Source organism: Pelobates fuscus, chromosome 3 (genome assembly GCF_036172605.1).
Source record: "Pelobates fuscus isolate aPelFus1 chromosome 3, aPelFus1.pri, whole genome shotgun sequence".
Classification (NCBI taxonomy): domain Eukaryota; kingdom Metazoa; phylum Chordata; class Amphibia; order Anura; family Pelobatidae; genus Pelobates; species Pelobates fuscus.
In genome coordinates this window covers 14,329,235-14,356,221 of record NC_086319.1, presented here as the reverse complement: position 1 = coordinate 14,356,221, position 26,987 = coordinate 14,329,235, and the positions used below count along the sequence as shown (strand labels likewise).

At 40.8% G+C, this 26,987-nt stretch overlaps 1 protein-coding gene across 2 annotated transcripts in view; it reads left to right on the top strand.

Annotated features, from left to right (window-relative positions):
- PHF21B (PHD finger protein 21B) overlaps positions 1–26,987 on the top strand; it is a 98,091-nt gene that overhangs the window by 39,622 nt on the left and 31,482 nt on the right. The window contains exon 2 of one of the 2 annotated variants that reach the window (XM_063446732.1): positions 17,575–17,859. In XM_063446732.1, coding sequence (XP_063302802.1) covers positions 17,575–17,859 — 285 coding nt within the window. Of the gene's footprint in view, positions 1–17,571; positions 17,860–26,987 lie in introns of both variants that reach the window. The other variant, XM_063446731.1, reaches the window with a different exon arrangement.

The window sequence follows — 26,987 nt, the reverse complement described above, 5'->3', positions numbered from 1 at the left end:
GCCAATCACTGGTGCCACAGCCTGGCAGGGCTCTACGCATCCTGAGATTCAGAAGCCGGATTCCGCCTGGGAATCCTGGAAATCATTGCTGTGAGCAACCTTTGGGGTTAACTTTTTAAGAATGATTTATCACCTTAAAGAAAGAGTGCGTCTGGGGTGAAGTGACATATACAATCACCAATACCAATTTACAGTGCGTTAGTGGTTATGGTGCCATTTAGTTTGCCTAAACATTTTCAAAGCTTTCTTTACTGAGCTTAGATCATAGGTTGAGAAAAATCAGCCAAGGAAGATCCTAGCAGCAGCTTAGGCTCTCACTTCCGGACGTGACCACACGGGGTTAGAAAATGGTTTGGCTACCTGTAAGTTTTTCTCCCAATCTGTACATTTGCTAGCACAATGTATAGATACTATTTTAGATCCTTTCGTTTCATATAAAGTGGCCTCCTGTACATTTTAAAACTGAATGGTGCACTGTGTTGTTTTTATATATATATATATATATATATATATATATATATATATATATATATATATATATATATATATATATAAATATTTAATTACAGCTTACATTACTTCTCTTTTGTCATGTAAGCAGAATATCTGATAGAAAAAAAAATACCATTGTTTTTTTTAACAGAGGCCATATTTTTTATCTTTAGACTTCTAAATACATGAAATCCATGAGAATGTCTTATTAATGCTTATGATTTTGTACTAATAATGCGTGAGCCCTAATTAATTTGAAGCGTGCACTTATGGTTTATGTATGAGGCCCGCAGCTTACATTGCAGAACTGGCGAGGAAAATCTGATCAGTGGTAAGTCTTATTGACTTTCCTTTTAGCCTCCTCGCTGTGTTATTTAATATGTATTGATTGAGGGAGTAGTGAAAGGGGTAAAAATACACAGTACAGTCTGAATTAGTTTATATTGATATTGTCCTCGGGGTTCCATAGAATATTTATGTATAATTTAAAGTTGAATTAAACATACATGGACTGTTATACTGTTCCAAAAAGTTTCATATAACTGATACCCACATTGACACCCGATGCAATAAAATCAGTTTACAGTATGGGCATTTAAAGTTTTTTGGTATTTTAGGGGTGTGATAGAATAGGTTAAATGCTCATATTTCATAAACACAGGAAAACTAAAACTGGACACATCCGATTAATAGCTAATAGTTCATTATGTATTCCTACAAAGGATGAATTGAATAGAAATAGCTCAGAACTTCCATTTGTGAGTGAACGAAGTCCGGAACCAGGATTTTTTTTGGTTTCTTATTTTTTTGCTCCTACAAAAAATGGAAGACTTTATACCTCATTACTATTCTTGGCCCTTTTAAAGCAGATCTGTCATGTGTGGGTATGGCAGACACGCAGTGGGAGTTAAGTTGTTTTCTTGAATTTTTTGCTCCCCCAGTAAATGTTACATTTGCGCTTACTGGGTGAGTGAATGAGAAACTGTCACTTCTGTGGAAGTGACCGTTATTTAAAGGGACACACCACCACCCAAATGCAAAAACATATAGTTTAACCCCTTAGTGTCCAGACCGTTTTTCAATTTTCTTCCTGTTAAGGACCAGGGCTGTGTTTAGCTGTAATTTTCCTCTTACTCATTTACTGTACTCACACATTTTAAATACTGTTTTTCTCGCCATTCAATGGTCTTTCTTAAGATACCATTATTTTCATCATATCATATGATTTACTAAAAAAACAATTATAAAATATGATGAAAAATTAAAAAAACACACCTTTTCTAACTTTGACCCCCAAAATCTGTTACGCATCTACAACCACCAAAAACTACCCATGCTAAATAGTTTCCAAATTTTGTCCTGAGTTTAGAAATACCCAATGTTAACATGTTCTTAGCTTTTTTTTTGCAAGTTATAGGGCTATAAGTACAAGTAGGACATTGAGTTTCAAAATATATATTTTTTAAATGTATCAATAGTGACATTGTAACACTGTTATCTGTCATAAATATCTGAATCACTTCACATGTACATCTTTTTTTATAGTAGACAACCCAGGGTGTTCAGTATGGGGTATGTCTAGTCTTTTTTAGTAGCCACTTAGTCACACAAACACTGGCCAAAGATAGCATTTATATTTTTTTGTGTGTTAAAAATGCAAAAAACATATATGAACGCTAACTTTGGCCAATGTTTGTGACTAAGTGGCTACTAAAAAAGACTAAACATACCCAATTTACAATACATTGGGTTGTCTTCTTTTGCAAATGGTATGTCACCATGGGTGTAATTTTCATTCCTGGGCTACCATTCGCTCTCAAATGCAACATAACCAATCTGGCAAATTTCAATGTGAAAAAATGGAAAATCAGGCCTTATATTTGACCCTGTAACTTTCAAATATACTATAAAACCTGTACATGGGGGGTACTGTTATACTCGGGAGATTTCGCTGAACACAAATATTAGTTTTTCAAAAGAGTAAAATGTATCACAACAATATCATCAGTGAAAGTGCCATTTTTTGTGTGTGAAAAATGCAAAAAAATGCCACTTTCACTGACAATATCATTGCTCTGATATGTTTTACTGTTTTCAAACACTAACATTTATGTTCAGCGAAGTCTCCCGAGTAAAACAGTACCCCCCATGTACAGGTTTTAGGGTGTCATGGAAAGTTGCAGGGTTAAATATAGTGATAGCAAATTAAATTCTCTGGACTTTCGGCCTGGGTTGTCAGGCAGATCCCTCAAATTGCAATCAATAAAATTACTTAATTATGTAAAAATATTACATAAATATGCACGTAGAATTTAAATATATATTCATATTTATATATTTGAAGTCTACGTGTATATTTATGAAATTATTTATGTAATTATGTATATCAGGGCTGTCCAACCTGCGGCCCCCCCAGATGTTGCTGAACTACAACTCCCATGATTCCCTGGCTATCTTTTTAATTGAAAGAGTCATGGGAGTTGTAGTTCAGCAACATCTGGGGGGCCCAGGTTGGACAGCCCTGATGTATATGATCTATCTATCTATCTATCTATCTATCTATATATCTATATATATATATATATATAGATAGATAGATATATATAGATAGATATAGAAGGCGTGGCTTGAAGTTGTGGGAGGGGCTTGGTTCCCCTTCTTAAGGAGCACCAACCCTTCCCTCATTACCTGTTAGGTCTGGCAAATTGTTGGAGAAAGATCGTCACTTTCGGTTCTTCTCTGACGTCATTTCCTGTTACCGGCATCTCAGTCATCGGCATCCAGGGTCCTGTTACCTCCGGGTGCGACGGGCTGGTGCACCTTAGGCCGGGCGGTCGTCGGGTTTATTCCAGCAGTATTTTTACACGATTTACTACTGGCGGGTTCGTCCTAGAATCGGTTCTTACTCTATGGGCAAATTTTATTCATGCAAAACTCGGTACTTTTCGGGTCATCTTATGGCCACTCGTTTGCCAAACACGGTTAAATAATGTTATACACTGTTATAGGCACTAGAGCGACCTCTGGTGGCTGATTATTATTATTGGTTTACTTTTACATTAATTCACAACCCTGGTGGTCATATAGGTTTTGATGGGTGGCTTTTTCTATTGTTTCTTTTTAAAAACACGGGTTATTACATATAAGGCTGGTATCATTACAGAGGTCAACTATATTTGGGGCACATATTTAGTGGGTAGAATATATGTAGGGAAATTCTGCATAAGGAGCTGGGTTTCTCATAGTAAACTCAGCCTACGGTATAATGGTTGGATGTAATTTTACATACATAAGATGCTTAGCACTTGGGATGATTATTATGGACCTCTTTTATTTCAGTATTTCTCAGCAGTTCCACGGTGGGCAGCTATTCTACCAACTTTCACTGGACTTAGGTCAGTAATCTTGAGTTATTTATTCCTTAAATGGTCACGCAAAACCAGTGTCCTTATATGTGTTTTTTCTGTATTATTAGGTATAGGCATCCTTGCTCTGTTGTGTAATTGGTTCCAGTCCCCTACTAGTGAAGTACTACTGGTAGGTATCAGAATAGCAGGGGATTTAAGGGTCATATTTATTTACCCGTACAAACGTAAATTACTCTTGTAGGTTACTACAGATCGCCTGTACCCCCTTTCTCATACTATCTGGCAACTTGCTCATCGGGTCGACTATTTTTTCCTCCCTACCTACCCTTTTGGGTTTTAGTACAGATATACTGGCATACAATAATAGGACCCACTAGGTATGTTTTTCTGGCCTTTTACGCCTTACGTTAGTGGTCCCGCGAGGCCAACATCCATCCTCATTTCGGAGGTACGGCATCCCCTCGGGCCCATTCATAGCTAGCCGCCTCGCTTGGTTGCATAGAGAGGGCCTCACTTGTCACTCCCATTCTGTCTTATGCTTTTACAAGTCACGGAGAGGCCATCACCCCGCCATAATGCCAATGGCCACGTACCCCACACGAGCCAAATCATAGATAGTGCCTCTCAAAGCCGCTTGGCTACTAGCAGGGCCTCACCTGTCACGTCGCTTAGTAATTCTTCGCCGCTTTGCATTAGTAACAATAGCCAGTTGGGTAGCACCCCAGGTAACATATTATTTTATGTTGTAGCATGTCACAAGTTCCTGAAGGAAGGGAAGATTTGTCCATACCCAGTACATCGGCTAGATCGGTCACTCCGTCTCGGGGTGACGACAACACGAGCCCTGCATCACTCAGGGCATAGACTATTCCCAGGATCACGGCCGAATTAAGGAAGAGAAATATTCCTTTCCCTGCTACGGCTAGGAAAGCAGAATTGTACAGACTATTGAATACACAGACTGATAACGCTGGGGCGGGGGACGGGTCCAGTGGCACCCTGTCTTCAGATCTGCATACGGTTTTGTCCTCAGTCCTGACCTGTTTGTGTCGTATTACGGACAAACTCGACAAAATGGATGCAGATCGCCAGCAAAGGTCGCTTGCTGCTGCAGTGAATCCGGTCGCTTCGGTGCGTTTGGACACCCTACCGGGTAATTTACCAAACAGTATGAAAGACACGCATATCATTAACCCCGCACACATGGTGCCTGCTAAAACAAAAAAGGACATCTTGGAAGGGAAGGATATCAATCTGGTATCACTTCTGATAGCCTCACAAGATGTCCTTGAAAATAAGACCTATGCATATGGGGATGTGTCAGTAGTATTGAAGTCCAGAGATCCCAGGTTGAATCAGAAGCTATCTATTCCAGAATTTGTGCTAGCTTTCGGGATATACAGGGATGTGATATGCTCTGTAAACCCGGATAGGAGGGAGGAATTGGACCTTTACCTCCACAAGCTGGTGGATTTGGAGCACAAGTACGGTGGTACGTCTTTTTATGACTACCACCGTGCTTTTTTCGCAAAGGCGTCGGCCGCCTTATCACAGTTCAATTATCAAGCTGATTGGGGTGTGCTTGATACAGAGCTTTTTTGCCGGCACTTCGCGGGCCTAAAGACCCCAGTTTGTGCCATTTGCTCATCCAACTCCCACATGGCTAATCTGTGCCCTAATTCTCCAGAGGTGAATGCTGTTTTTTCACCTACTAATGTGGTACCCACAGGGAGACCTGGCAGGGTGCTTAAAGATAAACTAAGCCGTGATATAGTGTTCTTGGGTAAATCGCAGGTCTGTAACAATTTCAACACCGGCACTTGCGGTTACAGTGCCTGCAGACTTCTGCATGTCTGCTCACAATGTTTCAGGGCTCACTCCAAGGCGATGTGCCCCAATAAATTATATCCTAAGCAGTACTTATCGTCTCTTCATGTCTCCCTACTGAAAGAGCTTTTATGTGCTTACCCATCACAACATCTCGTTGATTTTTTGGTGGCAGGGTTCACGATGGGGTTTCACACGGGTATTATTCACATGCCTACGGGGATCCTGGAATGTAAAAACTTACAGACAGCCCTAGCAGCACCCGACACTATTGACCTACTCCTACAGAAGGAAATTGACCAAGGTTTCTTGTTAGGCCCTTTCAACTCCCCGCCTTTCGCGGTTTGGAGGACTAACCCCATAGGACTGGTCACTAATAAGTCCTCCAATAAACAAAGGTTAATTCTCGACCTGTCAGCCCCCCATGCATCTCATACCCCAAGTCTAAATTCACTAATTCCATCTGAAGAATTTTCCCTCCAATATGCCAACATAGATAATGCAGTCACGGCCATCCTCTCGGCCGGGGTACGGGCATGGCTGAGTAAAACTGATATTGTAAACGCTTTTAAACTACTCCCTATCCATCCATCCCTATGGCATTTACATGGTGTTAAGTGTCAAGGCTCATTCACTTTTTCACACGTCTCACGTTTGGTTCTAAAAGCAGCCCCAGGATTTTTGATATTTTTGCTGAGACGTTGTGCTGGATGCTGCTTAACGTCTGTAAATGCCCCGCCGTTATCCATTACCTGGACGATTTCCTGACCATAGAAAGTAACCTGGTACCTCCTAGTAACCTCCAGTCAATAACACGACTGTTTACACAATTAAGAGTTCTTATTTCACCAACAAAGACTGAAGGTCCAGATACAATCATCAACTTCTTGGGGGTAGTGCTGGACTCTGTGCACATGCAGGCTAGCCTCCCCAGGGAGAAGATTGAGCGCATCCTGGCAGCCATCGACCTTTACCTAGAAGGAGGCTCATGTAATAGGAAGGAGTTGCAATCCCTGTTGGGTTCATTACATTTCGCTATGAAAATTATTCCACAAGGAAGAGCATTCATTTCCAGGTTACTTAGCCTGTTTCCAATGTTACAATCTGACGTATCCCGCATTACTTTAGATGTACATGCCACCGCTGACCTACATATGTGGAGGGAGTTTTTGCTGAATTTGAACGGGAAAATCATTTTTATCCTGGTTTGGTCAGAGAAGTCGGTATCAGTCTGGACAGATGCCGCGGCCACTTCAGGATTTGCCGCGATTTGGGGCAATGAATGGATGTGGGGTAAATAGCCGGGGGAAATTGCTGAGATCCCCAGGTTTAAGGACACTTCAGCCTTATTTGAGCTCTATCCAATCATAGCGGCAGCAGTTAAGTGGGGAGCAAGCTGGTCTGGGAATACGGTTTGTTGCTTCTCGGACAACATGGCAACGTGCCATATTGTAAACAAGGGACGTTCCTCTTCCCTGACCATCATGCGGTTCATGAGGACTCTCACATGGCTAGCCGCTAAACACAGTTTTCTTTTAACTTGCGTTCATGTGCCTGGGGTTCTCAATATTGCAGCTGATCACTTATCACGGTCTCGGTTTCAGGAGTTCCGGGAGGCTCTACCAACAGCTACCCTTTTACCAACTCCGGTACCACAGTGGCAGGAGATGGTCTGGGACTAAAAGAACTGCTATGTCAAGGGCAACAACTCTCACAGCTCGGTCTTTCCGATAACACCAGGAAGGCATATGGCAGGGCTTTTCATGTTTTCAATAAATTCTTGTTTGACTTTAATGTCACTGACCAGTTTTCCATTGAAACCATTATTGCTTTCATTTCTTTTTGCCACCTTCATCTAACATTATCGTTCAATACCATTAAATTGTATATCATAGGTATTCAACATCACATCCTCACCACTTGGCCTAACAGACAACGCTTTCTGTCATCCTACCAAGTTAAGGCTATACTTAAAGGTATCAAAGACTCCACCCCTATAACCTCACCAGCCAGACTACCCATCCACGATCTATTGTTCCAGTCACTGTCAAATCTACTAGACACCTCACCATTCGAAGCCCAAACTAATCGTGTAATTAAAACAGCCATCTATTTGTCATTTTACGGTTTTCTGCGGCCCAGAGAATTCACCACTACTAGCTATAACTCACCCACCTTCATCACAAGGTCAGATCTGGTAAAGGTTCAAGATCACTATCTACAATCCCTACACCATACCAAAACTGGCGCCAAAGGTCAGACGAGCACTATCCCCTATTACCCCACTAGTAATACATGGTGTCCGGTGGTTTTCAACACTCTTCTTGCCTTTTTTAATATGCTCCGACACAACCACTCCTGTCCTTACACAGTAATAAGCTCACTACGAGCCAATTCATGATGTATTTTAGGAAGTTGTTGATCCGGTTAGGATTGAACCCGGCCAGCTACTCTGGTCACTCTTTCAGAATAGGAGCCGCCACTACCGCTTCTAAAAAGAATATCCCGGCTCAAATCATTAAGATATTAGGCCGATGGAAATCCACGGCTTACACCAGATACATCCCTCAGCCAATACAAGAAGTGTGCCTGGCCTTCAAAACTATGAATATGTAATGTGTCATGTTGGGTTGTAGGACGAATAAATGGTTATCTCTTTTTGCTCTCTTTTATTTCAGGCCTACTTCCTCGTCAGTTCCGGCACACCACAACTGACATTTCCATTTCGCTGTTTGTCTTATGTAAATAATACTACGGCTTATGCCATGACCACAAATATATATATATATATATATTTCATATTATTTTTATTTATTTATATATATACATAGATATATATAATTTAATTCCAAGTGTATTTTGATATAAATATATGTATATTAATATAAAAATAAGTGAGAATAAATTTTATATATATAAATATATATTCATATATATATATATATATATATATATATATACCGTATTTATCGGCGTATAACACGCACTTTTTTCCCCTGAAAATAGGGGAAAAATCGTGGGTGCGTGTTATACGCCGATATTCCATAATTACTTACCTGTCCTGAAGCGTGGGCCGGCTTCACAGCTTGCACCGCGGTACAGGAACTTTAATTTCATGTTCCGGTTTCCGGCGGGACTGAAAGGAAGTGTGCAGTGCACACTTCCTTTCAGTCCCGCCGGAAACCGGAACATGAAATTAAAGTTCCTGTACCGCGGTGCAAGCTGTGAAGCCGGCCCACGCTTCAGGACAGGTAAGTAATTATGGGAGGGGAAGTACACTATGGGAGGGGAGGGGGGGGGGAAGTACACTATGGGAGGGGAGGGGAGGGGGAAGTACACTATGGGAGGGGAGGGGGGGGGAAGTACACTATGGGAGGGGAGGGGGGGAGAATACTATGGGAGGGGGGGAGAATGGGAGGGGAGGGGGAGAATACTATGGGAGGGGAGGGGAGGGGGGGAGAATACTATGGGAGGGGAGGGGGGGAGAATACTATGGGAGGGGAGGGGGGAGAATACTATGGGAGGGGAGGGGGGAGAGTACTATGGGAGGGGAGGGGGAGAGTACTATGGGAGGGGAGGGGGGAGAATACTATGGGAGGGGAGGGGGGAGAATACTATGGGAGGGAAGGGGGGGAGAATACTATGGGAGGGGAGGGGGGGGGAATACTATGGGAGGGGGGGAATACTATGGGAGGGGGGGAACACTATGGGATGAGGGGGGAATACTATGGGATGAGGGGGGGGGGAATACTATGGGAGGGGGGGAAATTTCCTGGAATTTCTTTCTAAAAATGAGGTGCGTGTTATATGCCGGTGCGTTTTATACGCCGATAAATACGGTATATACATATTATATAGATATATATAGATATAATATATAAAAATGTTATTAAATAAAAAAAATATATATATATCATATTATTATTTATTTTACACATGCAGGGAGACTGTCTTTCAGTTCAGGCAGCACTATGGACGCCTATTGCGGCCATGTGACCGCTCTTTCAGAGCGATTATATGGCCCTATGGGCTCCTAATTTGCCAAGGGGGGACTGTCTGGGCTGTCAGACAGTCCCCCCAGACGGAGAGGAACATCGATGTGATCGGGTAAATACTAAGAATACCGCGGACGTACTGGGTACGTCAGAGGTCCTTAAGGACTGTTTTTGTCGGACGTACCTAGTACGTCTGTGGCTGTCCAATCACAATTGTGCCAATGCAGCTCAATAAGAAGTCTTTAAAAAGGAAGCTGCTCTGGGACGTTACAGCCTCTTGAATTTAGTTTTAATTTTTAGAAAATAACAGAACCAGTCGTCTGATTGACAGCCAGGGGGTGTAACAAGGTAAATGTATAAAAGTGCCAATTTCTATTGAAATCTGTACTTTCTGTACAATGAAAAAAGAGGACACACTCTTTTCAAATATAGCACTCTAGCAAGCTGAAGTGCTATAGGGCCCAGAGTGCGTGCCTTTAATGGGTGTTTAATAGAATTTGTCAGGAATTTCATGTTTTAGGCAAAATTAGCCAAACTGGAGAGATTCTCCAACTCAACTGATTTCCAGCATGACTTCTTTGGCCTTACATTTCAAATTCCTCAGTTTGTTCCTTGCAATTCCTGGATTACTGAATGAAAGTGAATGTGAAAAGCTTTCTCCTTAATCTGTGATTATACTGTTCTGCTCCTGATATAAATTATAAAGTTTTTTATTGCTTTACAATTTGATGCAAGTGTTGACCTTTTTATGGCTCTGTGTAATGGTACATGGCCATGGTATGGCTCATGGCACATTGTAAGAGAATGGCAGCCAGACACGATGTGTCATTCCAAGTCACACGTTCCTACAGATTATAGCTGTATCGCAGCTTTAAAATAGGGCAAGCAATCGTGTATGTTTTACAAGCCATGTAACATCTAGAGTAGATTATTTGTGTGAAAACACAAAACCGTACCAGCTACCAGGCTATATATAGCATTGAGTGCTTTTTGTAGTGTAACGTTTTCTAAAACAGCAATGCTTTTTTTCCCCCTCTAGTGCAGGAATGAACTGATTCAGTTTTTTCTCTTGGGAGATCTATAGTAACATCGGCTGGTTTCCCATTCATTCTAAACGTTTCATAAAACTGCTTTCAAGAGCACTTTTCAAGCCGCCTTTAAGCAGAGCTGGTGTGTGTTTAGCTGTTTAGATGTAAAGAAATCAAATTGCTATCTGCAAAAATACACACACACTCCTTTGGACCAGGGCATGCGCAATGCTGGATATGTAACGGTTTACATTCAACTTCAAGCCAAAACTGGGTCACAAGAGTCACTTGGTATTGGCTAATCCATGGAATACTACATATGTTTGTGGACTACATTTCCCTAAATGCTCAGCAAATGTAATGTTTATCATTAAGGTTACACTGTAACAATTTATGTTCATATTGTATCTGGCCTCAAAGCTTTTCAATGTATAAACTGAACACTGTACTCCTGAACGGCGATACAGTGTGCAAATGAAACCCTCTGGGAGTACGTAGATAAGCAGTCTGTTATAGGATGCACACTATGCAAACTCCAGGTACATGTATCCCATGATGCTTAGCATGCAGCGAGCTTGGCATTGTGGGAATGTAGTGCTAGATTGTAATTCACTGTCTAAACACAGTGTTTGTTTGTTCCAGACCATTTTTTTGGATGTCAGGCTCTAATTAATGTTAGGTATTAATTTACGTAACCTCCTTATTCCTTCATGTTTTCCTAATAATAATAATATTAATTGGATCAGTTTTTGGATGGATGTAGGGGTAACATTGCATGCAGCTGCAAAAAGACACAATTACATCTAAGTCACCATTGTACATGTAATGCTGTCACGGAGATCACACACTTTCTTTTCCTTTTTGTCTGAATGTGTGACATCACCAGTTGGCCTGGAAGGGGGTGTGGAGGGAGAGGGGGGTAAATTTATGGTAGTTCTAATAGAAATGAGAAGAAATTAAAAACTGCATTCAATGCCTTGCAAAAAAAAAAAAAACAATTAAAAGCTATAAATATAAAAAAACTACCGTTATTAAGTTATCAATGAAATAATTGAGTAGGTATTATCAATTAAATGCCAGACCATTAATAAACCAAATGTGGGGATCACTGATATTTCCACTAGTCCTTTGTTATCTACTTTCCGTGCGTTGGTTGGAGTAAAATGGAAAGCGAGTGATCAAGAGAAAAGAGTATATATATATATTAATAATTTACAAGTTATTCCAAACTCTATATACTGTCTGTTAGGGATTCCTCTGTGTCATTTATGTCTAAATGAAATGAATCGCTGGTCATTTGCTGTGTGTTTACTGTGATCAGTTATTGCTATAGAAAATATGTTTTACCAAGTTCTCTATTCTGCAGAATACGATTTTCATTTACGAATAAATCATGACGTTCTAATATGGCCTATCAGTAGAAGTGTGTGGCAAAATAAATCTATTGAGAGGGAACATACATTCTATCTGATGATACCGGCCAACTTGAATGATAGTTTGATTGCATATGAAAAAGAAACCTGTGGATGGGTATAGCTAAAGTAACGTCTATTTCATAAGTTTAGACACTGTTTAAGGTTTGTGGTGATATGGTAAACTAGATAAACTAAGGAAATCATAGCATCATCTTTAAATGTAGTATATCCTCTGCAGAATGTAAATTCTAAACTTAGAAATGCAAAGATTCTAGTTATATCTACCTTTATTGTAAAAGTGTAATTTTTAGGTGTAATATTAAGTGGCTTATGTAGCTAATCGGTTGCTGTCCAGCTGTTGTCAAGATTCAGTTCCCATCAGCTGGAAATGCATTATGAGTGTTGTAGTTCGGTAAAAATCAATAACAGAGGCGGCTCTCTAATTAGGCGATTTAGGCGGCCGCCTAAGGCCTTGCGCTGTCTGGGGCATCGTGCCCGCCTAAATCACCTTAGGGCAGACTAACATGGAGGTGGCCCAGCGGCTTGCCCATAATGCCGCCGGGTGTGAGGCCCCTCCAGTCAGTCTGCCCTGATGGAGAACCAGCCTCCAGTCTGCAGCTCCGCTGAGAGTTACCACTGACTGCTGACTGGAGATTGCAAGACTTACCACGTGGTGCTGCAGACTGGAGAGAGACAGGGCGCCCGACTCACATTAAACCCTCCTAATCCTGTCACTCTCACCCCCTCCAATGAGTAGATTAGGGGAGCGGTTTCCCACCCTTACTTTTTTTTACCACAATTACCCTATCACATTAAACCCCCAATCCTGTCTAACTCAACCTTCTCTTACACTGTCGCACACTGTCCCCAACCCTGTCACACCCAACCCTGTCAGTCTGTTCCACTCACCCCTTCGCCTTGCCACAGTCACCCTACCACATAAGCCCCTCCAATCCTGTCCTCCAACTGTGCCACACTCACCCAAACCCTGTCACACTCTCCCTCCAACCCTGCCACACTCACCCTTTCACAGTAATCTAATCCTGCCACATTAACCCCCTTAATCTTGTCACACTCACCTCCCCTCATTCTGTTACACTGCCTCCTCCAAACATGGTACATTCACCCCAACCCTGTGATGCACCCCCAAATACCACACGCAGCCTGTCAAATTAACCTCCTCCAATCCTGTCTCACTTACTTCCCCATTTCCTGTCACACTCCCTCCTCCAACCATGTCACAATCGCCCCCCTATCATTCTCACCCACCCTCATTCTGTCACACTCTCCCCCACAATCCTGTCTCATTTACCCCCTCACCTTTCACAGTTACCCCTTTATTCACCTTGTCACAGTCACAAACTGAAGACATTCATGATACACAGATGCACAAGGTCACAGGCAGCCCCTATAAACACCACACACCGCAGGCAGCTACCCCACACGCATACTGTCCCAGACATACTTATAAAGACATACATTCACACACAAGGATACTATCGGTCAGAAACGCCCTTTCATGCATATACACAGGTAGACAATGCCAGACACACTCAGAAATACACACACTGGCACTAATGTATACATGACTGCCAGGCTATGTAACCATACCCTGCACAGTGTATAAATGATTTGCATAATTGCTGATTACATTTGTTTATTGCTAATTAATTTAGTTTGCAAATTATGCCATAACTACAGTCGGAGTGGCACAGGGAATCGCGGCACTGCAAGCCTCTGAACAATGAATACAGAGACTAGCTCTCTGTATCCAGCTCTGCAAGGTTGCCCTTCAATACAACTACAGCACCTTGTACACACAATGCGACCCCTATTTTATTTTCCACTTTGGGTGTTAGTGGGGGTCTCATGTTTGAGTTTCGCCTAAGGCCTCACAAAGTCTAGAGTCGCCACTGATCAATAGCTATCTGTTGCCTACTGCTAGTAATACAAGAATAAGCCATGGAATAAATAAAATGTTGTTAGCAGATTCATAGGGTGTATATAGAGAAACCGTGCAGAGGAACCCCTGTATTGAACTATGATTCATGTAAAGCATGGAGTTAGTGTCCTGCCATAGCTAGTTAAAGGCAGGTTTAGATTCATTTTTTAGATTCTGGCAAACTGCTTCTGTGAAAAAATGGCATTGTTTAAATATAGAATCTGTTTAACCATATGGATCCTTGTAACCGTAAGGCCCCTCAAGAAAAACACAAAAAGCAAAAAATAGTATTTAATGCCGGCTATAACAGATCATTGCTTTAAAGAGATTGAAACCTTAAAAAGGCTCAGTTTAAAATTAATCACAGTATATATACACAGTGCACTGTAATCCAATCAGAGCTTTCCAGCGAACAGACACAATCACAACAAGACTTATAGCTGTCAAGTTTGGCTCTCCTGCACGTCACAACACATGGGATGTTGTTGATTAACTACACAATGAATGACTGTATGCTGGCATGCCAGTAAGGGAAAACAGACATAATCCATAACTAATACCCAATAAAGAAAGTCTGACACAAAACTGTAACATTGAGAAACAACAAAGACAGATAGAATGTATTCACTAAACTGTGGTCTTGTGGTGAATTTAAAACCAGATATGGTTAGTGTAGGCCAAAATAGCTGTTATGTCCAATAGAGTTGGGAAACCGCCCTAACTCCCCGATATTCTTCACTTGGACTTTATCACATTTAAGTTTTTAGTTCCTTGTGAATATTACTGTTTAGTGAATATTCCCCCTGTGATCTGTGGGCATAATGGTGTTGGGTATCTTGCCACATCACTAGATTTCTCTCATCATTTATTATTCCGCCTGTTGAAAAATATAGGTCAAGATACTTTTACTGAAAATAAATAAATAAAAATAATATATATATATATATATATATATATAAAACACAGGGCAACTGGCAACTGCTAAGACAAGGATGGCTTAATCTTAGCAATAAGTGTCTATATAGTGGTGTGTAGCTGTGTCTATAAGCAGACAAGGTGGCATGCCGTGGGTTCGGAATTAGAATATTGGAAGTTGGTGCAATTGGAAAACCATTAAATATAAAGGGTGATTTATCAAGGCAAAACAGGTGCAAAATGCTGAGTGTTGGGAGACATTCTATTGGTTTCCATGGTGATTGCACCTTTTTTTTTTTTTTTGCTACAAAATAGCACCTGTCTTTGCCTCAGTGAATTTTCCCTCAAATGATTATTCATTTTGGATGATCATTTAGCTGTTATTGAATGGTTCCACCTTCCATAATTCAAATTCTGGGCTAGAATACTGTATGTAATTTATGTAGTTCCATATTAGACATGTTCAACGTATAGACTAAACTACATATTACTATTTTATAATTCAGTTAATTGTTTACATTGATAATGACTGTGAACTTTTGATTTTGTTAAATTATTTTATGGATACAAATGAATAGATTAGGGGAGCGGTTTCTCAATTTTCAACTGTGTGACTTTGTGTGTACCTATATAAGCCACAGTAACAACTATCAGAGCTTGCTCACTAGAGGTTCTCTGTCAGTCTATCTTTAACTAGGCGTTTGAACTCACAGGAGTTCGAACACAGTTTTTAAATTTTGCAGTTATTTTAGTGGGGAAAGTCTGAGTGTTGGCAAGATTAGAAATTTGACTCAGTGCACAGTCTGCTGTATGTCTGCATGCCTGGAAGAGTCTTTTCGGGGTACATACCTCTGTGGCAGGTGTGAGCAAGTGGCTTCTCTGGAATTCAGAGTGGAGATCTGGAGAAGCAAATTGCAACACTGAGGTGGATTGACAATCTTGAAAAGGGCTTGCTGCTCAATGATCAACGTTTAGTGGGGGGCAGGTAGTGGAGTGGGAGGAGATGAGCAAGCTGGGGAACAGGCAGGTATCAGCGAGGTGGCAGAGGGACAGGTACAGTCCTGATTTTGTACACCCCAGCAGATTGGTCTGCTTAAGTGAAGATGTCAGGAGTGACTGTGCTGGAGGAAGCTGCTCCTTCTAACAGCCAAGAAAATAGCTCCTCTATTATAGATGGGATCCAGAATGTAGGAAAGGCTAGACAGGTTGTGGTGGCAGGGGACTCTATTATTAAGAGAGTAGATAGGGTAATCTGCCACTCTGATCACATCAACCGAACAGTTTGCTGTATCCTGGGTGCTTGGGTCCAGCATGTTCGATCAGAGTGTATATATTATTGGGAAAGGCTAGGAATGATCCAAATGTCATAGTCCATATTGGTACTAATGATACATTTAGAGGAAGATGTAGCACGTTAAAGAATGAGTTCAGGGAAGTCGGTAACAAACTTAAGAAGAGGACCTAAGGTGGTATTTTCTGAGAAACAACCTGTTCCGCACGCTACAGTGGAAAGGCAGTGGGAGATTAGAGAGGTCAATGCGTGGCTGAAATCTTGGTGTAAGAGGAGGGGCTTGGGAATTTTAGAGCATTGGACTGATTTTGCAGTAAGAACAATAAAGATGTGGAACTTCCCCCCCCGCTTTTTGTGACATAATTGGAAATGGCTACAATTGTTTGTTTTTTTTTAACCTTCGTTTGAATCAACAGTGTAAAAGAATGGTTGGACTTGATAAACTTACATTTTTTTACAACCTAGATGACTGTGTGTTAACATATATTTTACAAGTTATGTGTTATTAATATGTACTGTCCGTGTGTACGTGTGATATCGCTGCTTTTTCACTTGCCACCCTCTGAACCTTACATGTTTACGATTCTTTGATGTGTGATTTTCATGACATGAATATCATGTATTCTGCTGCCATACAGATCAGGTTTCTCCTTGAAGGAAGGCTCTCTGAAAGCTTGTCATTATAAAACGTTGTTAGTCCAGTAGTGTGTATGTGTGAGTATATCTATATATATGTATGTGTATATACAGCTGTAATTTAATTCATGTCGCTAAACTAACTCGCCTCTTTGTCTGCATGTACCTAGTTAAATAAAAATCAAAGCTTCGCCGTCTCTCTCAATCAGGAAATGATACAGTGCTGCTTCTTTCTGCTTCGGTGTATTATTCTCCGCACCGCGGGCAGCCCAGTTGGATTCAAACAGGAACAGGGACCCTCGTTGTTAGCAATCACTAAAACAAAATGCACGTAGGAGATGGGGATCAAAATTGCCACCTCATTTTGCCCAGTTGGAAGCGTTTCATCAGGGAGGGCTTTGGTTGTGCTGTGTGATGTTAGCCGGCTCTCTCCTGTGTGGGACGAGCTCTGTGAATAGAGTCTTATCTTGTAAGCACAATGCAAATAGAGAGCCAGATGGTGCACTCCTAATATCTGCAACAACTTGGCCCCTTTGTGGCTTTTGTCGGTGCAGGCTGTAGTGTATGCAGCGGGGGGAGGAGACTAGAGTGAAGGTTGGAAAGGACTGGGATTGTATCACTCACTCAGTAATCATACATCCTTGTCTCCTTCTCCGTGTTAGAAGCTGGCGGTCCGGAGCTGTCCTGTGGGGAGTGCGAAGCCCATCCCGCTCATCAAGGCAACCAGCAACCAGGGCATCGCCATCTCTGTTGTTCCGGGCAAAGCTCCGGTCACTATGGTGACTGCCCACCTCAATGGCCAGAAAACAGCTACCGTCTCCACAGCTTCACCGGCAAACAGTGTTGATCCCCCGCAGTCTGCACCTATTAACCTACAGACAACCAGCAAGCTGGTGGGAGGCAACTTAAATATGGCAACAAGGAGAGTCTCGGAGATCTCTCACGCACAGGTATGTACCTTCTTCAGATCAAATTCACCGACTGATACTTTGTTTTATAAACCTTTCTGAGATAAAGTGACAAACAACACTTTGTTATGATTTCCTCACCATCCCGGATCTTAAATTGTTACGAAGGGTTTGCAAACATTACTAGCTGAAATTATTCACAGGTTTTTGCTTGTATTTTGGATACGTTTCAAAATTATTTAACAAACTGATCATTGACACTGATAGCAGAGATTGGTTTGTGTTTGTGAATTTGAGCTAATACTTCAAGGGGTTTTATGATTTTTATCTCCCATGCTGTTGGTGATTATGTGACTTCTATTTTCTTAATTTACTTTTTAGACAGTCTACCTTTATTGAGCTTTGCCATTGATAGTATTATTAATTTTCCTTTTAAACCGGTGATCACTCTGAAAACAGTTATGAAAAAGCATTTCTTAAATATTGACTGACAGAAGAATTCACTGCTTTCTTATATGTTCATTGGGCAGATGCTATGTTAATACATACATGACGTGTGTATGAATAGTCTCTTTCTCTCTCGCTATCTCTCTCTCTATATATATATATATATATATATACTCCCTATTAAAAGAAAGGTAATTAGGCAGTTAGCTATTTGTGGCCCGTTGTGGGATTTAATTTCCAGTTGCTGCATAAACTAAAAACAAACAAAAAGCCTCCAGGTTATTCTACAATTTTCAATTTACGTTTGTTCTGTTGTTGCTGTCTGTAAAAGAAACAGACATGTTAGTGCAGTAATAGAGGCAATCATAAAGCATTAAATTGAATAAATTGATCAGTAACATAATCAACACTTTTGGTTTGTGAAAATGAAATATGTTGACAAATGTTAAGATGCTTGAATGCACTGGTGATCATAGCAAAGGTGAAAATCTACTGCAGAAGAATTATCAAAAATTGCTTCCTATTGTGAAAACAAGCTCTGTACGTGTTGATCAGTTGTTAATGTAGGCATAGAATTGCCAAAGAACATCATACAAGCCTAACCTAACAAGAACAACAATGGAATGTCCAGATTACAGTTTGTTAAATGTTTACAGAATGCAGAGTTCTGGAAAAAAGCCGTATGGACAGATTACATGTAAAACAGTAAAACCTAATGGGACAGTGTTATGGCTCAGACATGTATGGACCCCACTCGGATCCAACTAAATTCCTCACAACACTGGATGATCCTTCATCACTGGATGATCCTTTACCTTGCTGCTGGATAATCCCAGCGGAGCTTTTGGGGCCAACATTGGGAATGTTTTTAACTGGCCATGTCTATCACCAGACTTGAATCCAACCAACCATGTATTTTACTTTCTGAAGATGGGACTGAAAAGGAAAATGTCACAAAACCATCAGGAATTGAAGATGGCTGCAGTGCAGGCTTTAATGGACCCCAATATTACAGGCTGTTATGACATGCAATGGATGTGCAACCATATACACAATCTGGTACTTCGAGATTGAGATTGTTATTGAGTCATTTTGCCATTGTGTATTTTAAATCTAGGCACTAGAATTCCTATATCCAAATGGATTTAAACCAACTCAAGTTAAAGCTAAAAGCCTGCATTTGATCTTTTTAGTCATTGTTTCATTTCAGACCAAGTTTGCTGGAGTACAGATTGAAATAAAGCTTTAACTGGTTTTCTAATACATGGACGTCATTTTGAGTAACGCGAGATGTTTATTTACGAGAAGCTATTACTGATATAAAACAAGCCACAAACCAATATCTTGCTTTTAGGCCGGAACGTGCCGGGATGCCATCCACACTTATAACAACACAACTGTTCTGGTTGATTTTGATTTAGATTCTTACCTTTTGTTACACATCTCAAAATAATTACTTTTTCTGAATCATGATTGTTTTCTCAGAAGAAGAGATTTTATCAGCGACAGTATGCAGAGACCATAACCAATATCTAATTAATATCTAATTATAAATGTAATGTGAATGGTTTTACATAATTATACATTAATGAACCCATTGTTGCTGTTCATGATTTGGATGTTTGCCTCAAGATGAAGTTCAAGTTAGTGGATATATCACAATGATTCAGGAGAATCCTTAAAAGTCTTAATTTAGTGTACTCTCTCATTAATGCATCCAGCTGGATAGGTAGAAATGTTTCCCTTTAACATTATAATCTGAGAAATAGACCATGAAAATTTGTTGAAACTGAACCTGCGTATTAAACAAAGCTTTACGAACATTCAAAGATAATACTGTAAACTAAACTACACAGTGCATCTAACGGAGTCTGGAGTGTCCCTTTAATAATATAAACCCACCCAGTCTAACTAACTGTAACCTAACCTACACAGTGCACCTAACGTGTGTGGGAGCCTGGAGTGTCCCTTTAATAATATAAACCTACCCAGTATAACTAACTATAACCTAACCTACACAGTGCACCTAACGTGTGTGGGAGCCTGGAGTTTCCCTTTAATAATATAAAACCACCCAGTATAACTAACTGTAACCTAACCTACACAGTGCATCGAACGTGTGTGGGAGCCTGGAGTGCCCCTTTAATAATATAAAACCACCCAGTATAACTAACTGTAACCTAACCTACACAGTGCACCTAACCTGTGTGGGAGCCTGGAGTGTCCCTTTAATAATATAAACCCACCCAGTATAACTGTAACCTAACCTACACAGTGCATCTAACGTGTGTGGGAGTCTGGAGTGTCCCTTTAATAATATAAACCCACCCAGTATAACTAACTGTAACCTAACCTACACAGTGCACCTAACGTGTGTGAGAGCCTGGAGTGCCTCTTTAATAATATAAACCCACCCAATATAACTAACTGTAACCTAACCTACACAGTGCAGCTAACGTGTGTGGGAGCCTGGAGTGTCCCTTTATTAATATAAACCCACCCAGTATAACTAACTGTAACCTAACCTACACAGTGCATCTAACGTGTGTGGGAGCCTGGAGTGTCCCTTTAATAATATAAACCCACCCAGTATAACTGTAACCTAACCTACACAGTGCATCTAACGTGTGTGGGAGCCTGGAGTGTCCCTTTAATAATATAAACTCACCCAGTATAACTAACTGTAACCTAACCTACACAGTGCATCTAACGTGTGTGGGAGCCTGGAGTGTCCCTTTAATAATATAAACCCACCCAGTATAACTAACTGTAACCTAACCTACACAGTGCACCTAACGTGTGTGGGAGCCTGGAGTGTCCCATTAATAATATAAACCCACCCGGTATAACTAACTGTAACCTAACCTACACAGTGCACCTAACGTGCGTGGGAGCCTGGAGTGTCCCTTTAATAATATAAACCCACCCAGTATAACTAACTGTAACCTAACCTACACAGTGCACCTAACGTGTGTGGGAGCCTGGAGTGTCCCATTAATAATATAAACCCACCCAGTATAACTAACTGTAACCTAACCTACACAGTGCATCTAACGTGTGTGGGAGCCTGGAGTGTCCATTTAATAATATAAACCCACCCAGTATAACTAACTGTAAACTAAACTACACAGTACATCTAACGTGTGTGGGAGCCTGAAGTGTCCATTTAATAATATAAACCCACCCAGTATAACTAACTGTAACCTAACCTACACAGTGCATCTAACGTGTGTGGGAGCCTGAAGTGTCCATTTAATAATATAAACCCACCCAGTATAACTAACTGTAACCTAACCTACACAGTGCACCTAACGTGTGTGGGAGCCTGGAGTGTCCCATTAATAATATAAACCCACCCGGTATAACTAACTGTAACCTAACCTACACAGTGCATCTAACATGTGTGGGAGCCTGGGGTGTCCCTTTAATAATATAAACCCACCCAGTATAACTAACTGTAACCTACCTACACAGTGCACCTAACGTGTGTGGGAGCCTGGAGTGTCCCTTTAATAATATAAACCCACCCGGTATAACTAACTGCACCCTAACCTACACAGCGCACCTAACGTGTGTGGGAGCCTGGAGTGTCCCTTTAATAATATAAACCCACCCAGTATAACTAACTGTAACCTAACCTACACAGTGCATGTAACGTGTGTGGGAGCCTGGAGTGTCCCTTTAATAATATAAACCCACCCAGTATAACTAACTGTAACCTAACCTACACAGTGCACCTATCGTGTGTGGGAGCCTGGAGTGTCCCTTTAATAATATAAACCCACCCAGTATAACTGTAACCTAACCTATACAGTGCATCTAACGTGTGTGGGAGCCTGGAGTGTCCCTTTAATAATATAAACCCACCCAGTATAACTGTAACCTAACCTATACAGTGCATCTAACGTGTGTGGGAGCCTGGAGTGTCCCTTTAATAATATAAACCCACCCAGTATAACTAACTGTAACCTAACCTACACAGTGCACCTATCGTGTGTGGGAGCCTGGAGTGTCCCTTTAATAATATAAACCCACCCAGTATAACTAACTGTAACCTAACCTACACAGTGCATCTAACGTGTGTGGGAGCCTGGAGTGTCCCTTTAATAATATAAACCCACCCAGTATAACTAACTGTAACCTAACCTACACAGTGCATCTAACGTGTGTGGGAGCCTGGAGTGTCCCTTTAATAATATAAACCCACCCAGTATAACTAACTGTAACCTAACCTACACAGTGCACCTAACGTGTGTGGGAGCCTGGAGTGTCCCTTTAATAATATAAACCCACCCAGTATAACTAACTGTAACCTAACCTACACAGTGCACCTAACGTGTGTGGGAGCCTGGAGTGTCCCTTTAATAATATAAACCCACCCAGTATAACTGTAACCTAACCTATACAGTGCATCTAACGTGTGTGGGAGCCTGGAGTGTCCCTTTAATAATATAAACCCACCCAGTATAACTAACTGTAACCTAACCTACACAGTGCATCTAACGTGTGTGGGAGCCTGGAGTGTCCCTTTAATAATATAAACCCACCCAGTATAACTAACTGTACCCTAACCTACACAGTGCACCTAACGTGTGTGGGAGCCTGGAGTGTCCCTTTAATAATATAAACCCACCCAGTATAACTAACTGTAACCTAACCTACACAGTGCACCTAACGTGTGTGGGAGCCTGGAGTGTCCCATTAATAATATAAACCCACCCAGTATAACTGTAACCTAACCTACACGGTGCACCTATGTTTTTTTTACATTGTTCATTTTCTGTATCTAGTGCCATGGAGTCTGCTTGCACCAGTTATAAACATTGTATGAGTGTAGAGATGCATAATGTGCTTAATGTGTTTAAAATAACATTTCATATTGACCTTTCTAGTGTGTTGTGCTACTACATAACAAGACTCCCTTTTGATAAAAGAAATGCTTTTACTGGGTTTTATAAATTATAGAACATTTATAGAAAAAGAGAAATAAACAGGGCACTTATTGTACATCTCCGCTTCTCTAATAAAGGTTCTAATTTAGCAAATGAAAGACTGGATGAAAGCCAAATATCTTGGTTAAATGTGCTCAGAAAAAGTGCTTTCATTAATAATCTGAGAATATGAACCCTTGAGATGGCACACTCCCAATTACATTTAATTGTCAGGAGTGTAGGGTTTAAAATATATTCAATGGTGCTCTGTAATTGTCCAGCTCATCGAGTGTAATAAAAGTAATATGACTTGGGCGCCTTTTAACAGTAGGTTTAACCCTTTATGGGCCAGAGGTTGTTACATATGAAGAGCTCTCTCTAGTATAAGCTTGCTTTTGATAAATATCCTAATTGTTTACCCCATGAGTTGGAGAGTTAAAGGGACACTATAGTCACCTGAACAACTTAAGCTTAATGAAGCAGTTTTGGTGTATAGAACATGCCCCATGCAGCCTCACTGCTCAATCCTCTGTCATTTAGGAGTTAAATCCCTTTGTTTATGAACCCTAGTCACACCTCCATGCATGTGACTTGCACAGCCTTCCATAAACACTTCATGTAAAGAGAGCCCTATTTAGGCTTTCTTTATTGCAAGTTCTGTTTAATTAAGATTTTCTTATCCCCTGCTATGTTAATAGCTTGCTAGACCCTGCAATAGCCTCCTGTATGTGAATAAAGTTCAATTTAGAGATTGAGATACAATCTGTTTGAAAGTGAAACCAGCTTTTTTTTCATGCAGGCTCTGTCAATCATAGCCAGGGGAGGTGTGGCTAGGGCTGCATAAACAGAAACAAAGTGATTTAACTCCTAAATGACAGTGAATTGAGCAGTGACATTGCAGGGGAATGATCTATACACTGAAACTGCTTTATTTAGCTAAAGTAATTTAGGTGACTATAGTGTTCCTTTAAAACTAAATGTCTTTTCACAAAGTTTGGAAACTCTTCAGAGAAAAGGCAGTGCTTACATTGCCCATAGGGACACCTCCAAGTGGTCACTCCTCAGATGGCCACTGGGGGGGCTTCCTGGCTCAGTGCTGCACAGTAAGCAGCCCTGCCGTTCAGCGTCCTCACGCTCTGCATGGAGACGCTGAATTTTCCTCATTGATTCAATGCATTTCTATGAGGAGGTTCTGATTGGCCAAAGTGGCATTTGGCCCCGCCCTGTGCTGATTTTAGACAATCCAATGCTTTCCCTATGGCAAAGCATTGGATTGGCTAAACATGGGCCATTTTGATGATGTCACAAAGGGGGCAGAGCCAGTGCGGCACTGGAAATAAAGTGAGTTTTAAACTTTTAGAGAGGGGCTAAGGCTGGCAAGCCACCTAAATGGTGCGTTTAGCACTATAGGGTCAGGAATACATGTTTGATCCTTTACCAACGACACAGTAGGAGCACACAATAAAAACGACACAGTATACTGACACCGACACACAGAGTCAGAGAGCACTATAAACATTTAGACAACTGTACACTGTTATGCACACACTACTATATACACACTCATTCAGTTTACACCACACGCTGATACACATTCACAATGTTAAATGCACAGTCAGACAAAATGCACACATTGTAAGTAGTTTATTAGTGATTTAGGGAATTTTACCCTTCCAAATGTTTACTTACTTGGTAACTCCCTGACACGTTTATATAACACTAGGTGATGTTGTGTCCGGCGATGGCACACATATATAATTAATGCAAATGCAAATTAATGCAAATTCGCATGGCCAATATTCCCCCCCCCCCCCCCCCCCCCCCCCCCCCCCCAAAAAAAAAAAAGTGGCAATCCTAAATGGGAGTTGTAGTTTTACAAAGCTGGAGGGCTTACCTAAAGTAACATTTTCAAAATCACGAATAGCATTTAACATACTGTATAACCTGGAACATAACATAAAAGTTTTAATATTGTGTAGTGCACATTTAATCAAATACTATAGCTCTATGCTGTGTAAGGTACTAATAAGTATGAATGGAGAAACAATACACAAATACATGTTCACGCTTTGGATATAATAATAATGATTTAATTTATCTTGAGTATAAAATACATTTTAGAATCGGGGGGTAGGAGTCCTTCTCTGTCAGGAGGTTGGAATTGGTTGAATGATTGGATTGTGGGAGAAGATACACTGTAGAAAGGATATAACTAGGTTTCAGAGATGGGAAATGAGCCTAGGGGGCACAGCAGACCACCTTCAATTTAAAGATTAGTGATTACCTTTTAGTACATCCACTCTAACATGAGTCAGTCTGCTTGTATCTTCTTTTTACTCAAAGTCTTTAAACGTTTCTTTTTTTTTATGCTATTGATGTGCCCCCTTGGTTTGTATCATGTCCCTACTTTGACAGTCAGTGACCAATCTTAATTAAATAATTGGGACCAAATCTCTTTCCCCTATTTCCTGGGAGCATTGCATTCTTGTGTGTGTGTCTTTGTGTAAACCAGAACTCCACAGCCATAAAATGTAAACTAATATGTCTTTAAAGGGACACTATATTCACCAAAACAACTTTATCTTAATGAAGTAGTTTTGGTGTATAGATCATGCCCCTGCAGTCTCACTGCTCGATTCTCTGCCATTTTGGAGTTAAATCACTTTTGTTTCTGTTTATGCAGCCCTAGCCACCCCACCCCTGGCTGTAACTCACACAGCCTGCATGAAAACAATGTGGTTTCATTGTCAATCAGATCTGACAGCACAGTTTGTTTATTTCAGACGTTTTTATCTTCTGCTCTATATATTGAACATTAATCACATACAAAAGGCTCCTGCAAGGTATAGAAGACTATTAACAGAGCATATACGAAATTGTAAATTAAACAGACTGTACTACAAAGGAAGTTTATACATTAGATCTCTCTTTACAGGAAGATGAGTTTAGGGCTGTATAAACAAAATGATTTAACTCTTAAATGGCAGAAACTGCAGGGGCACCAAAACTGCTTCATTAAGCTAAAATTGTTTTGGTGCCTATAGTATACCTTTAAACTACAATAAATGTGTTTAGAAATCAGTCTGGGTAAATAAGATACATTGTTCTAGTTATAAATTACATTTTAGTTGCATACATTGTTATGAGTAAGTCACCTAAAATTTCTCAGAACAGTCCGCCCCTGATCACACCCTCACACCGGCCCCTAATCACACCCTAAAATGAAAGTATCCCTTTTTTTCCACGTGGAATTTTGGGAAGTATACTCATGAGTAAGTACGTGTGCCTGTAATATACTTTGCACTGGCTGACTGTAACACTATCATATTGATTTGTGGTTTACAGAATAACAGGGGGGACATCATGGGGCTCCCGATACATTGGTGTCGCTAATCTGTTTAAATGTAGTATGTAGTGAGAATTCCCAGTCCCGAATTTCCTGACATGTTCATTAGAGGGTAAATGAATGGTGTTTTAATAGTTTCTGAGCAGGTTTACTTTGATTCCGCTGAGCTAGATGCTGTTGCGATCACAGCTGCTCTCAGTGTACGTGGAGCTCAGCGAGTTGTATTCATTTCTTCCTGAGGAGAAAGCTTGATTACTGAAGCTCGCCTTCTGTGGAAAGCTTTATATTCTGGGACAAATGGCTGCATGTTAATAAGGAGGCAAAGTCACGCAGAGCTAGTGCTGCATCAGCAGCAAGTACAGCACTTTCTTATTTTATACAACGTCACAGGAATGTGACACGCTGAGTGCAGAGTATTCAGATTATATGCACCTTCCCAGAATGCA